The sequence below is a fragment of the Scyliorhinus canicula genome, chromosome 7 (assembly GCF_902713615.1).
Source record: "Scyliorhinus canicula chromosome 7, sScyCan1.1, whole genome shotgun sequence".
In the NCBI taxonomy this organism is placed as follows: Eukaryota; Metazoa; Chordata; class Chondrichthyes; order Carcharhiniformes; family Scyliorhinidae; genus Scyliorhinus; species Scyliorhinus canicula.
The window spans coordinates 184,384,105-184,399,146 of record NC_052152.1 but is presented as its reverse complement, the minus strand read 5'-3'; the positions used below and the strand labels follow the sequence as shown (position 1 = coordinate 184,399,146).

General features: G+C 42.9%; 1 protein-coding gene across 11 annotated transcripts in view; it reads right to left on the bottom strand.

The window, feature by feature from the left end:
* Window positions 1-5,267: 5,267 nt before the first annotated feature.
* Window positions 5,268-15,042, bottom strand: part of LOC119969610 — a 327,525-nt gene continuing 317,750 nt past the window's right edge. For all 11 annotated transcript variants that reach the window (XM_038803463.1, XM_038803452.1, XM_038803458.1 and 8 more), the window contains 5 exons: window positions 13,909-13,989; window positions 13,690-13,782; window positions 10,819-10,899; window positions 8,956-9,072; window positions 5,268-6,735 (listed from right to left, as the gene is read on the bottom strand). In XM_038803463.1, coding sequence (XP_038659391.1) covers window positions 6,730-6,735; window positions 8,956-9,072; window positions 10,819-10,899; window positions 13,690-13,782; window positions 13,909-13,989 — 378 coding nt within the window. In that variant the 3' untranslated portion in view covers window positions 5,268-6,729. The remainder of the gene's footprint in view (window positions 6,736-8,955; window positions 9,073-10,818; window positions 10,900-13,689; window positions 13,783-13,908; window positions 13,990-15,042) is intronic.

Sequence of the window (15,042 nt, the reverse complement as noted above, 5' to 3'; positions counted from 1 at the left end):
GACTCAGACCGTGGAGTTGGACCGCGAAAATAGTGCCCCTGATCGGCCGCTCGCCCGACCCGGACTGCCCGCACAAAAAACCCCAGTCTCGATTGAGGCTCCCCCTGCCGTCTGATCTGCCCTCGGCCCCGGACTGAGTCTGCAGCCGCCACGCAGGTATCACGGATGGCGGAACCACAGTAGAAATACGGCGTCGGGACTTCGACCGGTCGGTGGTGGAGAATAGCGGGCAGGCCTCAAGCAATGGCTGCAGGTTGTGGATACACGGCACGACGCACTCTTTTCGAGAGGCGGAGAATTGCGGAACCGGCGCCGATTCAGATTTCATGCGTGAAACCAGATTCTCCATCCCGACACCGAACGCGATTTCGCCGTCAGGGTGCGGAGAATCCAGCCCAAGATGTTTAGATGGTTGGTGAGATGGCACGAGGGAAGGAGGGGGGAGGAGGTTGGGTCAGGGAGGGACAGCTGAGCAGGGCGCAGAACAGACAACTGATCCACCCATAACTACATCATTTTGTGCACCTACCAAGTTGAGTTTCACTCCAAGGAGTTTCAGAAGGAATTGAGCATTTAGATTTTGGCCAAGGCTCCTGTATGGTACTGAGGGAGTGCTGCCTTTCTGATGAATTCAAACCAAGGCCCCAATCTGCCTGTTCAGATGGACACAAGCACGCCGGGGGCACTGTTTGAAAGCAAGTAGGGGGTTCACCTGGTGTCCTGGATATCACTGCCTGTTGATCAGCAATAGCAAAAACACTCTGGTTTATCAATTCCTTTCCTTGTTTGGAGACCTTACTGTGCACTGTTAGCTGCACATTACTGTATGTCAAAAGTAATGAATTGGTGAAGAGTGCTTTGAGACATCCCAAGGAGATGGTGAGGTGCAATATAAATGAATGTCTTTCCTTGGTGTGTGGTATTAATTTGTTTGGTAGGCTGATTGGTCATATGCCACAATAATTAGTATCCTATTTGAAATGCATTCAAGCTCTGCATAGCACCACCTCTGCAAATCTGTGATGGCGAAAAAGCTGTGATTTGATTTTATTTGGGCTTGCGTGGAAACAATTTCACAAAGTTAAGAATAGACCATAAGACGTAGGAACAGAAGTAGGCCATTCAGCCCTTCGAGTCCACTCCACCAGTCAATGAGATCGTGACTGATCTGGTATAATCCTCAAATCCACTTAATTATCTTATTTCAATAACCCTTGATTCCCTTATTGGTTAAAAATCTGTCTATCTCAGCTTTGACAACTCTTTGCGGGAAAGAATTCCACAGATTCACTACCCTCAGAAAAGAAATTACTCCTCATCTCGGTCTTAAATGTGTCACCCCTTACTCTTTGATGCAAAAGGAAAAATGCTGGAAAATCTCAGCAAGTCTGGCAGCATCTGTAGGGAGAGAAAAGAGCCAACGTTTCGAGTCTGATGACTTTGTCAAAGCTAACAGACAAAGTGGGAAATATTTATACTGTGGAGTGAGAATGAAAGATGAGTCATAGCCATAGAAACCCAGGGAAACCGGGTGGCTAATGGCCACAGATACCAAGGGGAAAGAGTGTTAATGGCAGTCCCCAGAGAGGACAAAAGATGTGAAAGGTCAAACAGCAGGGAAACTAACATCAGTGAATGGTGTGGGGGGAAGGGGAAGGGAAAGCAAAGAGGAGAAAGGTGCAGGAAAAGTGGATAAGATGGGGGGGGGGGGGGGGGAAATTAAATGTATATTAAGAAAGAAAGAAATGGTAAAACACTGTTAAAATGAAATGAAAACAAATGGGTCGAGGTGGGGCTGATCATCTGAAGTTGTTGAATTCGACTTTCAGGCCGGAAGGCTGCCGCGTGCCTAACCGGAAGATGAGATGTTGTTCTTCCAGTTTGCGTTGCCTTACTCTTTGATTATGTCCTTTGGTCCTCGACTTTCCCACAGTCGAGAGGGGAAACAACGTCTCAGGAATTACTCTATCAAACCCCTGAGAATCCTATGTGTCTCAATAAGAATACCTCTCATTCTTCTAAACTCTAATGAGTACAGACAGGCCCAATCGACTCAAACTTTTCTCTTCAGAAAATCCGTCCACACCTGGGATCAACCTAGTGAACCTTCTCTGGTCTTCTTCCAAATGCTTGTGTATCTTTCCTTCAATAAGGGGACCAAAACAAAATAAAAACCAAGAATAATTTGTAATGGGATTGAGTTGCACATACAAACTTAAGTTTTACTCATGTTGCAACTTTCAAAGAGCCAACATAAACATGGCCTCTTTCTGAGCTGCATCATTCTATGATTCTACGGGTGTAACTATATTGCCCCGTTGCAGCGGACACGCAGCCGTAAAATACGACGGGGGACTCAAACGCCCATCAACATAAAATTCCACCCTTTGAAAGAAACCAAAAAATAAAATTCTGAATTAACATTATCCATAAATTATTAGCCTCACCTGGGAAACTCCATGGGGCGGGATTTTCCACACAACCTGCCATGTGTTTGTGGTGGTGGCCGAGGTGGCAGCTGGATCTTCTGGTTCAGCTGTTGACAATGGGGGTTTCCCGTTGAAAACCCAACCCATGTTCTCATCCTTTGAAAACGGAGTAAAATATAGTCGTTTCGCCGATCAGCATGTCGCTATGGAACGAGTTCAGCAATATAAACAAAAAATTTAACTAAATCAATGATTTAAAATAATTGTAGTTTTGATGATAAAAGGCACCAGCCTTTCTGCAAAAATGAAAACCCTATGTAACATTGAAAATGAAGTTTGTGGGTTTTTTTTGTAATTATCCAGCAGTAACTGAATTTTATTAGAAGGTAATGGTAACATAAAAAGGCATTGACACTTCCATCTGCCTTTTGATTAAGTTACAGCATTTACAAAAATAAGTTCCACTTTTCCAAAATACAATACCTCTAAAATAATTCATCAACAAAGAAAACCAATGGACAGGAATACAGATGGAAATAAATTCAGAATTTGTAAAGCGGTGGTTAATGGAAAGGAAGAATTCAAAACAGTCTACAGAAGAAAAAAAGCCACACAAAATATGAAGCAAATATTGAAAAGTCCAAAAAGAGTTGGAGAAGATATGAAACAGCAAAGGAAAGAAGAAAAGCTTTGGTTCAGCCATAATCTTGTCCAAAACCTCCAATTCACTGTTCTGCTAATGGAATATAGATCACTGGTCAAATCATTTTCCTGTGGTCGCGTTTCCATAATTATTTAATGGCGTCTTCATTTTATAATTCATCTCAGACTGGAGCCAGAGTTATTTTCCTACATTCTTCGCATTTCTCAAAGTACGTACGTCAATGCTCCATAAATAGGAAATGCATTATCTTTTTCAAAATCAACAGCTGCCTCACAGTTTCACCTCTGTGTCGTGACAATCGAAATCTAAATATGCATTTTGAAATTACTTCATCAGCTTTCGAAAAAGCTGAGAATAGGTGCATTTTCAACCTTGCCTAGCCGACTGGAATTTCCCAGGTCCCCATGGCGGGTTGGGGAACAGGCAGGAGGGGAACCCGAGGCTGGAGGTCAACTTTGGTGGGACTGGAATATCCCGGTGACAGGAAGGGCCAGAAAATCCCTGGGTATTTAAAATCACCTGCGAGACTTAACTGCTGAGGCCACATTCTCTTCAAACAGTTTTCCATTTCAACCTGCTCATCTGAGCAGATGTGAGGGTCACCTGCTGGAAACAGGCAGGGTTTTATTTTCTTAAAAAAAAACAGGCACACTGGACTCTCATGGTTATCAGGTGCTGACTGCTGTTTTAACTCGAGGCCTGCTCAGGGCAGCTGTTGCGAAATTCTCAGGCCAGCCTGGCCAGGATTTGGAGCCTGCAAATGTTTCCTTATAGAAATGATCCTGCACATCCCAGAAGGAGCTTATAGACGCCTTCCACACCACTTAACTCTCTTATCCCGTTCCTCACCCCCGGCCGTGAGGCCCTTTATTCCACTTTCTATTCACTTACACATGCTAGTGTTCCTTTGGCTCCCGCCACAATATTTCCTGCTGCTCAGTATTCCAGTCTCACCCTCTGGTCAGCTGCTGCTTTCCTTTGGAAAGTCTACTGGACATGGTGCTGCCAAGGTCAAGATAGTCTGACACCCCTTCAGCCCCATTCGGAACACCACTATTGAAGCACTGGATGGGGGAATTGCTGGTTAGCCCAGCATTTGTTGCCCATCCCTAATGGGCTGGATGGTGGTGACGAGCTGCCTTCTTGAACCGCTGAGCACACTCTGCTGTTAGGGAGGGAGTTCCAGGATTTTGACCCAGTGACAGTGAAGGAACGACAGCGTATTTCCAAGTTAGGATGGTGAGTGGCTTGGAGAGGAATTTCCAGGTAATGATGTTCTTAAGTGTGCGCTGCCCTTGTCCTTCTGGATGGTAGTGGTCATGGGTTTGGAAGGTGCTTTGAAGGATTTGGAAGAATCAGACCACATTAAAACTTTTACATAGTGATAAAAGCTTTCTGAATATCACAACATGGAACATGTTCAGGTATACACACAAGATACTTAGTGATACACAATTGAATTTGTAGCTTTCCTACTTAAAAATCGACTCATTGCTGATCACACCTATCTTTGTCACTTGGCAATATATTGCGTCATTAAAATCATGTACGACATTTCCATGTCTGATGTTAACCCTTTAATTCTGTTTACACCCTGCAAAATTGATTTCAACTCAATTTCTCCAAAAATTCTCCTCAAAGTTTCCAGAATCCAACTTGTAATTACCCCAAATCAGAATGTAGAGATGATGAATTATAGTGTACAGTGGGATCCTGGTGTACGAGTACATAATGTGCTCAAAATACCTCTTTCCATTATTTTACAGGAGGCATTATTCATTTTCAGAGTGTCAATACAGATACGGAGAGAGAAGAATTTCAGGTGAGTCTATTAAAGGGTAATATTCTGACACTGTGCTACCAGTAGAGAGCCTCACCGTGTCAAGGAATCATAGTGGTGCAGAACAAAAATACGCAGCACCCCCATGATTCCCAAATCCTTGTGGCCGTACAAACTCTGAAAATCATCCCTTTAGTATTAGCTCATGAGCATCTCACAGTAATATTTCACTGCCCTGGATTTTGGAGCTGGTAGAGATATTCTAACCCACTGTTTCTAAAATACAGTGCAACAAACCTGCAAACGTTCATCAACAGCTTTAGTGAACCCGGAGCAATGTCTCTTTATATTCTCTATCCTTTACAATGTACAACAAAGGAATGGGCACAGGAGATGCATCTGGCACATTTATTTCACTATGAAGGTAAAAGGATACAATGAACACATACCATAGAGCTGTAGGGGGAAAAAGCAATTATGGAGCATTTCATATCTGTATTATGGTGTTTTAATGCACTCATGCACACATAGATTCACGTCAGCTGTTGATACAATTGCAAATATTCTCAAATACTTCATCACTCATGTTCAGTTTAAAATATTGGTAAGTCACTAAAACAATCCTATCAAAAATATATTTAGCAATGGTAAACAAACGAACTACGCCTGATTAAATGCCAAGTGTGCAAATCTTCTGCTTCTCTCAGCTGCCCATTGCATCATCTAAACATGCACATGGCATTTGACATTGTATGCAGCAGCATGTAATTTGATAGGCAGAACTCAAAGTGCTTCAGTACTAATTCTGAGTTCCGTATAAATTATGTCCTTTGTCATGCTAGGTAGGTAAAGCGGTTCGCTTGTATAATCTGCAAGTCTAATATACCCGTTGCTGGCTTCGCTATCTACAAACAAGTTAATTTACTGTAACAGTACTTTTAAGGATCGAGATCAAGCTTATGAGAATAGATACCAGGATGCTCTTGGTGCCTCTGAATTGTGAAGGAATTATTTTGGATTGAGAAGTTCTGACCTTTGTGAACCATTGCTAAGTATTTTTACTGAACCACTATTTTGAGCATCTTCCTATAGACATCACCGGTAACAGCTAGTTGTGTGCTAACAAACTTCTATCCACTATCTTTTGATTAAGACATCTGTGAAACCTCATTTACCTAAAATTATTCACTTTCAAATAATTAAGGTTTTTTTTTATTTTACAAAAACACAAACTGCTTTCAAACCAAGTGTCGGTCAAAACCCAATACCAGGTTACCATTTGAATAATACAAACTTCAGAGGAGAAATAGATCAAATCTTAATATTACTGGATAAGCGGACTGCAGTATAAATTAATGCATATTCAAATGGGGAACCAACATGTGCCATTCATTTCCATAGGATAATTTGTGTGATAGTTGCTGCTGACCGTCTTTAGCAGATTAAAAGGAAAGGAGGAAATTAAATTTACATCCATCGCATAAGCATGTATTATTTAACATTAGTTGCAAGATCTCTCTTCCATCTCCATAGAAGGTACTCCCGTACGGGATCCTAGTTGCTGGGTAAGCTCATATACTTTGGAATGATGGTTAGAGGTTCTAGTTTCTCTTTGATTTTTTTCCCCCCTCAAAACATGCGGTTTCTGTAGCTGAGAATGTTTTATTTTCCTGGTGGTGGTCGGAACTGAAATGTTTTTTTGCACAGCAGGAGTATATTTTCACATTAATATTGATATTCTTTCCCGGTTCTTCTGTACGAAATAACAAGGCAGAGAAAGTCTGTGTTGATGATAGCAACAGTGCGGTTCCGTTTTTAAAATTTGTGGTGTTTTGAGGAGTTTCACTTCCACATTGTTACTCCTGAGGGAGAGAAAAAAAAGTTTATTTTTTTTCTAATTCCAGCTAACTACTCTCCTCAATTTGGGCTGGTGTACAGTTTGAGAGCCGTTCCAATTTACCACCAGGAGTCATTGGACAATGATTAAGATTGCATGATTTTCTCTCTCCTTAACAAAGCACAAAGTTAGTCAAATATTTATAAATCTTGCAAGTTTCACTTTTGGAATGAATTTCGAATAGATTACACCTGTGGCACCTACATTAATAACATGACTCTTTGCGATACATAACAGAAGGAGGTACAGAATCAGTCTATGTCTATTAATCTGGCTCCCTTAATGCTATGTAACATTTTCAGTCATGTAAAACTTAGTCAACATACTCTTGAGGTGAAATCATAAATCCTCTATGAAGTCAAAGTCCCAATCCTCAAAGAAGTAATGTAGCAGAAAGGATATGACTCCATTCTATTTATCTCCAATTCATTACAAGGATGTCTTGCCTATTTTCCCATGAATGTAAGAAATTGGTATATATTTCATGTTATATGTAACTGGTGCAACTGATGCAAAAGCCTGGATTAGAGTGTGTATATATTAATGCTGCAGTAATATTTCCTTAAAATTGTGGTGTAATAGAAAGACAGACACTGTGGCTGCAGGTTGTGCAATTAAGATGTAGTAAAAGTGAGCTCATCATTATTAAAACATGCGTATGTTTACAAGGAAAGGCTCAATGGTTTTTTTATGATTTGTGGGGAATGGATAATTAGAGACATTATGTTCAGTTTTAAATAATTGAGTGATGGCATTTGAGTGGGATGATGTCGTAATGGGAGGGGTCAGGTCTGTGCAGGTCAGTTTGGAGTGTTCACTGGAAGTTATGAGCTGAACAACAGTTTTCTGCAGGAGGCTGTCAGGTTAAGCAATAGTCTGACACAGACAAGAATCTGCAGGCTGTTTCCTCGGGATCTCCCTCTCCCCAAGCAGTCTTTTAAAATAACCTCTATTCAAATGTAGATCAGGTAATTCTGTGTTTGCTAACTATATTTAAAAGTATTTTTTTGACCTGCGATGGGTTTTGCTTGATTGTAGATCAAAAAAGTATCAGTTAGAAGTTAAAGTGGTTCCTTTTATTTTTAAGTAGGGCCGTTGGATGACGGACGGACCAGCTGCTGGATTTAACAAGACGCCCCACTGCAGAAGGTAGTGAGAATCTGGAACTCACTGCCTCATAAGGGTGGTACAGGCAAAAATTGCATTTAATTGCATTGAAAACATACTTGGCTATGCACTTAAGGTGCCATAACTACAGGACTACAGACCATTAGGTTGCATGGATAGCTTTTTCCAGTCAGGAGAAACACGATGGACTGAATATGGCCACCTTCTGTGTTGTGTTTTAATAATGATGTCTCCCCAGCATCCAACTTGGAGGGTATCCCAAAGATGCACTGGGGAAACCCTCTTGAAGTTCCCAGCTAAGAATTACCCAGCAAAATTGCGCTGCGCTGGGAACCATCTGACAAAGTGATTTAAATCACTCACTTCAGATGGTTTTGGCAGTGATTCAAGATTTTGGAGAAATAAAAGCACTTCTAACTTCAGAGTAACTATTTTGAACAGTCACTGAGCCCCGCACAGGACACCCCCCCCCCCCCCCACCACACACAATTAAACATACCACACTTTGTTGTATTCCCAGCTCAACCTGACCCTCCCAACCTGACATAATCCCTACCCGCTGCCCGTCAGACCTGCTGCCACCCTCCCCCCAACCCAACCCACACCCGAGCCGCTTCAGTCGAGACAGGCACCCAAGAATCTCCGCACAGGAAAACTGGTAGGGAGTGGCAATGCACTTCTGATTTCCACCCCAAGGAGGTTGTGACCCGATATAAGGGTACCATTTGTTCACCAGAGATTGGGTAAACGCACTGTGGGTTCATTTATTTTGATTAGGTACATGACAACATTTCTACAAAGGTAGAAAGCTTGAAGACATCAGCAGCAGAGCTGTGTGCACTGTGTACTGCTCACTGGCCAAAGTGAAATTGAGACTGGATTGCATGACACACTTCCCTTCCCGTGATGGTATGCTGCTATCCCTTATAGGCAGATTGCAATATTCTATGCTATAAATATTCCACGTGTCTAAAACCATGTGCAAGAGTTAATCGGGGTCGAAGAGATTAAACACAACATTGATAACAACAATGATCAATCGTATACTCTGCCATACCTTTGATTCCTTTGCATTTTGCTCTGTTTCAGGCTCTGATTCCTTATAAACCACAGCTTTTGTCACCAGCATGTCAGGGTGCTGTTGTTTCACTTCCTTAATTGCAAGAGCCAGAGCCTAGAATACAGAGTGAAATCATGTGAGGCACCAGATTTTGTGTACTGATTGCATTGAAAATGGGCATTGCTAGCTAATGAAAAAGGAATTATTGTAGCAGTGATGTCGCAATGATCTCCTAGTGCTATCAGGTACAAAAGGCTCATGGTCATATCGATGATAATTCAATCTTACTTCATAAAATTCTTCTTAAGAATACACATATCAGGGCAGCACGGTGGCGCAGTGGGTTAGCCTTGCAGCCTCACAGCGCTGAGGTCCCAGGTTCGATCCCGGCTCTGGATCACTGTCCGTGTGGAGTTTGCACATTCTCCCCGTGTTTGCGTGGGTTTCGCCCCCACAACTCAAAGATGTGCAGGGTAGGTGGATTGGCCACGTTAAATTGCCCCTTAATTGGAAAAAATGAATTGGGTACTCTAAATTTAAAAAAAATACACATATCCTTGGATCTTAACCCAAACTGGAAATCTCGGATAAGCAGGTCTTGAGGTGAGCACCAAACCCAACCTTCAAAAACCCAACAGTGTTGCCAGTTAGGGAAGACGTTAGCTCTCTGATGATGTCTGCATGTCAACTGTCAGCTGGCTGAGGTGTGTAGGAAAGGAATTTCAAACTGAAGGAGGCTGTCAGACGGCATTAAAGAATGATCGCTGGCAAAAGGGTAAGCCACAGGGATGAAGCTTCAGGGTGCCCAGGCACAAGGGCTACCTGAACTCCTTTGCAGCATTTAACTGGCAGCTGAAGACTATTTCTTTGGTCCCTGTCAGCAGCCTCCTACTACTGCATAATGTACTTTCACCCTGCTGTTTTGTCCAGGAATTGGGGAGGGGGGTTAATCTTTAGAGCTGGAAAATTAATAATAACAACGAAACCCACAATTTCCCATCTTTCAGGTGTGTCTCAAAGCTTTCCACATTTACACCATTTGTCCACAATATAGGAGTAAGAATTGAACTGATCACCAGGAGGTAAATTTCATGATTTACTACTCCCAGTGAGTGCAAGCTTATGTTGGTAATTATTTGAATCACAGACCCACACAAGTGCTCAATCATAAAGTAAGGAACTAAAGAAATAGGAGCAGGAGACAATCATTGGGAATCTTGAGCCTGCTTTGCCAATCAATATTGTCAAGGCTGATCGTCCCATCAACTCCACTTTGCTGCCTGCTCCCCGTGTCCTTTGATTCCCCAAGAGATCAAAAATCTATTGATCTCAGTCTTGAATACAAGAAATGATGGAATGTTCTATCAACCCTCTAAGGTACAGAATTCCAAAGATTCTATCTGACTGAATAAATTTCTTCTCATCTCAGTCCCAACTGATCCATGCTGCTACTATATGTCTAATATAACAAATATATTGATTCATCTATGCAATAATCCCATTCACAATGATTTCTTCTAATCAATCGTTTCAGAAAAAATAGCATGCAAGTTCCCTGTTTGACCATTACCCGCAGTAGCTCAATACATTTGCTACCCCACTATGGTCATAAGACCAGAAGACATAGGAATAGAATTAGGCCATTTGGACCATCGAGTCTGCTCCGCCATTCAATCATGGCTGGTATTTTCCTCATCCTCATTCTCCTGCCTTCTCCCCATAACCCCTGATCCCCGTGTAGAAAATAATATATTGAACATGTCAACATGAACTCCTTCCTTTTGTTCAGGATCACATATTTATACATGAATGATGTTACGGAATGACTGTGCATATCAGCTGATGTAAAGGGTTTATTACCTGGTCTTGATCAACATCGGCATCGCCCGTGATGATGATTCTTTTCTCAATCCTCGTTTCTGAAAATCCTCCTTTCACTGACTGAAGACATAATAAATCACACTTGTTATTTTCTGGCAATCTGCGTTCCTGGTCTTGACTAAAATTTAATTATTGTATTGGCTTTAGCAATTAAACAATTTAGTTTATTTTGGACCATAAATTTCAATCAGTTTGACTCAGTTGGTGCCCTCTTGCCTCGAAGTCAAAGGTTTGTGGGTTCACGCCTCACACCAAGTTATGAGCATAATTCAGGTATTTCAGTACAATGCTGCAGGGGTGCTTTTTAAAAAAAAATGAGATTATGAATGAAGGCCCACGTGTCCATTGCAGTGGTTTAGGTCAGGTCAATGCATAAAAATATCCCATATCCCAAAATTCAAGAGTGCAAAGTTTATGTGGTACCCTGAGCTACATTGCTTCTTGAACCAATGGTCCAAAATTGATCATTTAGTTCTTCAATTTGCTGTTGCAAGGACCTTGGTTTTGCGGTGCACAATTTGGTTACCAATTTGGCTATGTAACATAACTACTCAATTCCATTGAGTGGGCAGTGTTAAAGTTGGCCACTTTGTTTCTTGCACAAATCAAAAAAGAAACGGGAGATTTGCAACAGACTAATTTACTCAGTGGTACACATCTGTCAACGTGGCTGTCACATTTACTGCAATATTTCTGAAGATGGCAAATGAAGAAGCCACCTCCAGGAGCTTGTGCAATAAGGGGATGGCAGGCGGGTTCCAGCAATGGGAGGTCTGTTCATTGGTTCGGGGCCTTTTGACAAACAGAAGGGCAATTTGACTGGTGTCCTGGCCAAATTTAATTCCTTCACCAACAAAACCAAAAATAAATGAACTGGTCACATATCTATTAACTGTTTGTGTGAGACCTTGCTCGGACAATTTAGCTGCTCTGGTTAAAATAAACAAGAAGAGAATCAAATACTGAGGCATTAAGTGGCATTTAATATGGAAAAATGCAGTCATCAGGCTAAAGAAGAGGGAATTTTTTTTTAAAAGTGGGACTAGACAATAAATAGTCTGATACAAAAGATGCATTTGTGGGGTGGCATTACTGTCGAGGCTGAAATCAGGAATATCAACAGCACAATGTGGGGCAACAGTGCAGAAAGCTAATGAGGTTTTGGGAGGTATCGGGAGATGAATGGAGCCTAAATCAGGAGGTTAGTTTGTATAAAGGCACTGATACAAAAATGATGTATATTTCTACTTGTTGCACTTAAACATGGATATCCAGCAGTAAAAACATTGCAGCCAGCTGAAGAAATCTGAACTATGGGAACAGGCTGTAAATCCAGAGATATTTTACTCTGAAGAGGAGAATACTTAAATATAATTTCCTCTGTCCTCTTAATGCTTAAAATACTGATCAATTGAAAGCAGTACAGCAAAAATCCTTGACTGACAATGAAGTGCTCTCGATCCATAAGGGTGGCAATGTGGCGCTGTGGTTCTCATTGATGCCTCACTGCACCAGGAACCTGGCTTCGATTCTGGCATTGAGTGATTGTGCATGTGGAGTTTGCTCATTCTCCCCATGTCTGCTTGGGTTTCCTCCGGGTACTCCGGTTTCCTCCCACAGTTCAAAGGTGTGCCGGTTAGGTGGATTGGTTGTGCTAAATTGCCCCTAAGTGTCCAAAAGATTTTCAGGTTAGGTGGGGTTATGTGAATTGGGTGACGGAGTGGGCCTGGGTGGGGTGCTCTTTCAGAGGGTCGGTGCAGACTCGATGGGCCGAATGGCATCCTCTGCGCTGTAGGAATTCTATAACTACAAAAATCATATTTTAGTTTTCACTGCACCGCAAGATGAAATATTGGTTATGCCAGCAGCTTGGGACACAACCAGCTCTATTCACTCTCCGTACAATTACATGTTTGTCAGGTCATAAGCAAGGGCACAGAAAACAGGTTTGGTTGCAGTTGCGATTTCTGACAATATTGTAAAAATCTTGCCCCGTTTATGAAAAAATTAAGTGCAATTTTATTGCTCATTATTGGCAGGAAGTGGTTGTCGGCCTATATTCCTGGCTGTTCTTGAGCTTCATTCAAGCTTGTTCAGGTGGATTTATGAGTTTTCTCGGTGGGTCCAATGCCCCAAATACTGTGCCATAGGATCTAAACCAGGGGTGGGCAAACTTTTCCGTGCAAGGGCCACATTCAGAAATTCACAATTCACAAAGGGCCGCATAGTATATTAAGTAAAATAATTACTTCACCCGGTTATGATTCTGGGCGCCTCATATAGAACATAGAACAGCACAGAACAGGCCCTTCGGCCCTCGACGTTGTGCCGAGCAATGATCACCCTACTCAAGTCAACGTATCCACCCTATACCAGTAAGTAACCCAACAGCCCCCCCGCATTAACCTTAAAAAAAAATTAAAAAAAAAAAAAAAAAAATTTTTTTAAAAAACATTTTTTTTTTTTTTTTTTAAATGACTTGGTGGGCCGCAGAAATACCTTTGGCGGGCCGCATGCGGCCCGCGGGCCGTAGTTTGCCCACCCCTGATCTAAACGCTACAACTATGCAGTTACCTCGGCTGGTCTTTTAACAATTCAAATATTTGCTCGCGGAAGGCAAACAAAACTTTCGGAACATAATCTCAGGGAATGAATGTGAATCTCTTCGCTGATAAAGCAAGATTAAAAATGAATACTCAAGGTCATTACTTTTGGTAAGAAATATTGAACTGAAAGTTCAGAGCTATCTTTAATATTTGTCTAAGTGTTCCCGGAATTTAACTAACAGTTCCATCCGCGTAGCCGTGGGCACATTATTTTCAGTGGAAATGGCTGGCCATCAACTGTTACCTTGGTGATGTGAGTTGTGGTTGATGTAGATATGGTTTCTGAAGTAACAGACTGAGAGCCTGGTACATTTTTTGCTCCAGTGCCACCGTCAACCTGTAAAACAAATACAACATGCACAGTTGACAGGAGGCGTCAGGCTCCGAAAGACAGCTCTAGCCTCAAGGAAAAATAGCATTCTCGGAATCTTGAAAATTGCTTATGTTACATTCAGCAACTTACAAACGACGTGGACATGGTTTCTGAGATGGTACTCTGAGAACTTGTCACAGCTTCATTTGCTGGACCTGAACTATTGGTAAGCTGCAAAAAGAAACAAAAGAAAACTCACATTAAACAGGCCTTGCAACACAAATGTCTCAGCTTACTGCGATTGTAGAATGAATTCATTGATTTTGCACTCCCGTCGGGAAGCTGTGCTCAAAGGTTCTGACACCAGCTTGTCATTCGTGCTCGTTCTGAGTGCATGAATCAACAAATTTACCTGATTGAACTTGCAAATGATGTGATTATGTGCTGGGGTGCCCATGGAAAGTACATAAACAAATCTAGTAAATATGGGCCTAAAACGTACTCAAGGAAAATAAATAATTAAGTGGAGCAATTCTAAAAATATTTTTCTTATTTGGCAGAAGCATACTGAGCTTAGTATTCAAATCCATGGGGCGCGATTCTCCGCAAATGGGGAGAGTTGTAAAGGCTGCCGTGAAACTGGCCGTGTTTCACGGCAGCCTCCGCGCCCCCTCCCGGGACCCGATTCTCCCCCCCGGACGGGGCTAGCAGCGCGGCCCCGTGAAGTACGGCATCGCGGCTTAGCGACCGTCGCTAAGCCCGCGCGCCAAGCGTCACGGCGGCTGACGCGCACGATGACGTCAGCCGCGCATGCACGGGTGACGTCATCACGCATATGCGTCAAACCCGCGCATGCGCGGGCCGTCATGCCCCTCAGCCGCCCCGCGGACTGATCCTGCGGGGTGGCGGAGGAACAAAGAGTGCGCGGGTATCGGACCCGCTGCCCGCGATCGGTGCCCACCGATCGCAGGCCCATGCCACCCTTGGCACGGCCGTGGTGCGGCCGTGCCAATCGGTGCCATGGTTGTCCGGGACGGCACTTTGCGGCCGTTTTCACGAACGGTGAGAGCAGGTATGTTTGCGTTCGTGAAAACGGCTGTAAAGGCCTGGGAACTCGGCCCATCGGCCTGGGGAGAATCGCTGTTCGCCGTAAAAAACGGCGAGCAGCGATTCGTGTCGTGGGGCGGCTGTGGGGGGGGGGGGGGGGGGGGGGAATAACGGGAGGTCGGGAAAAATGTCAGGAAGGCCCTCCCGCTATTCTCCGACCCGTCGTGGGCAGCGGAG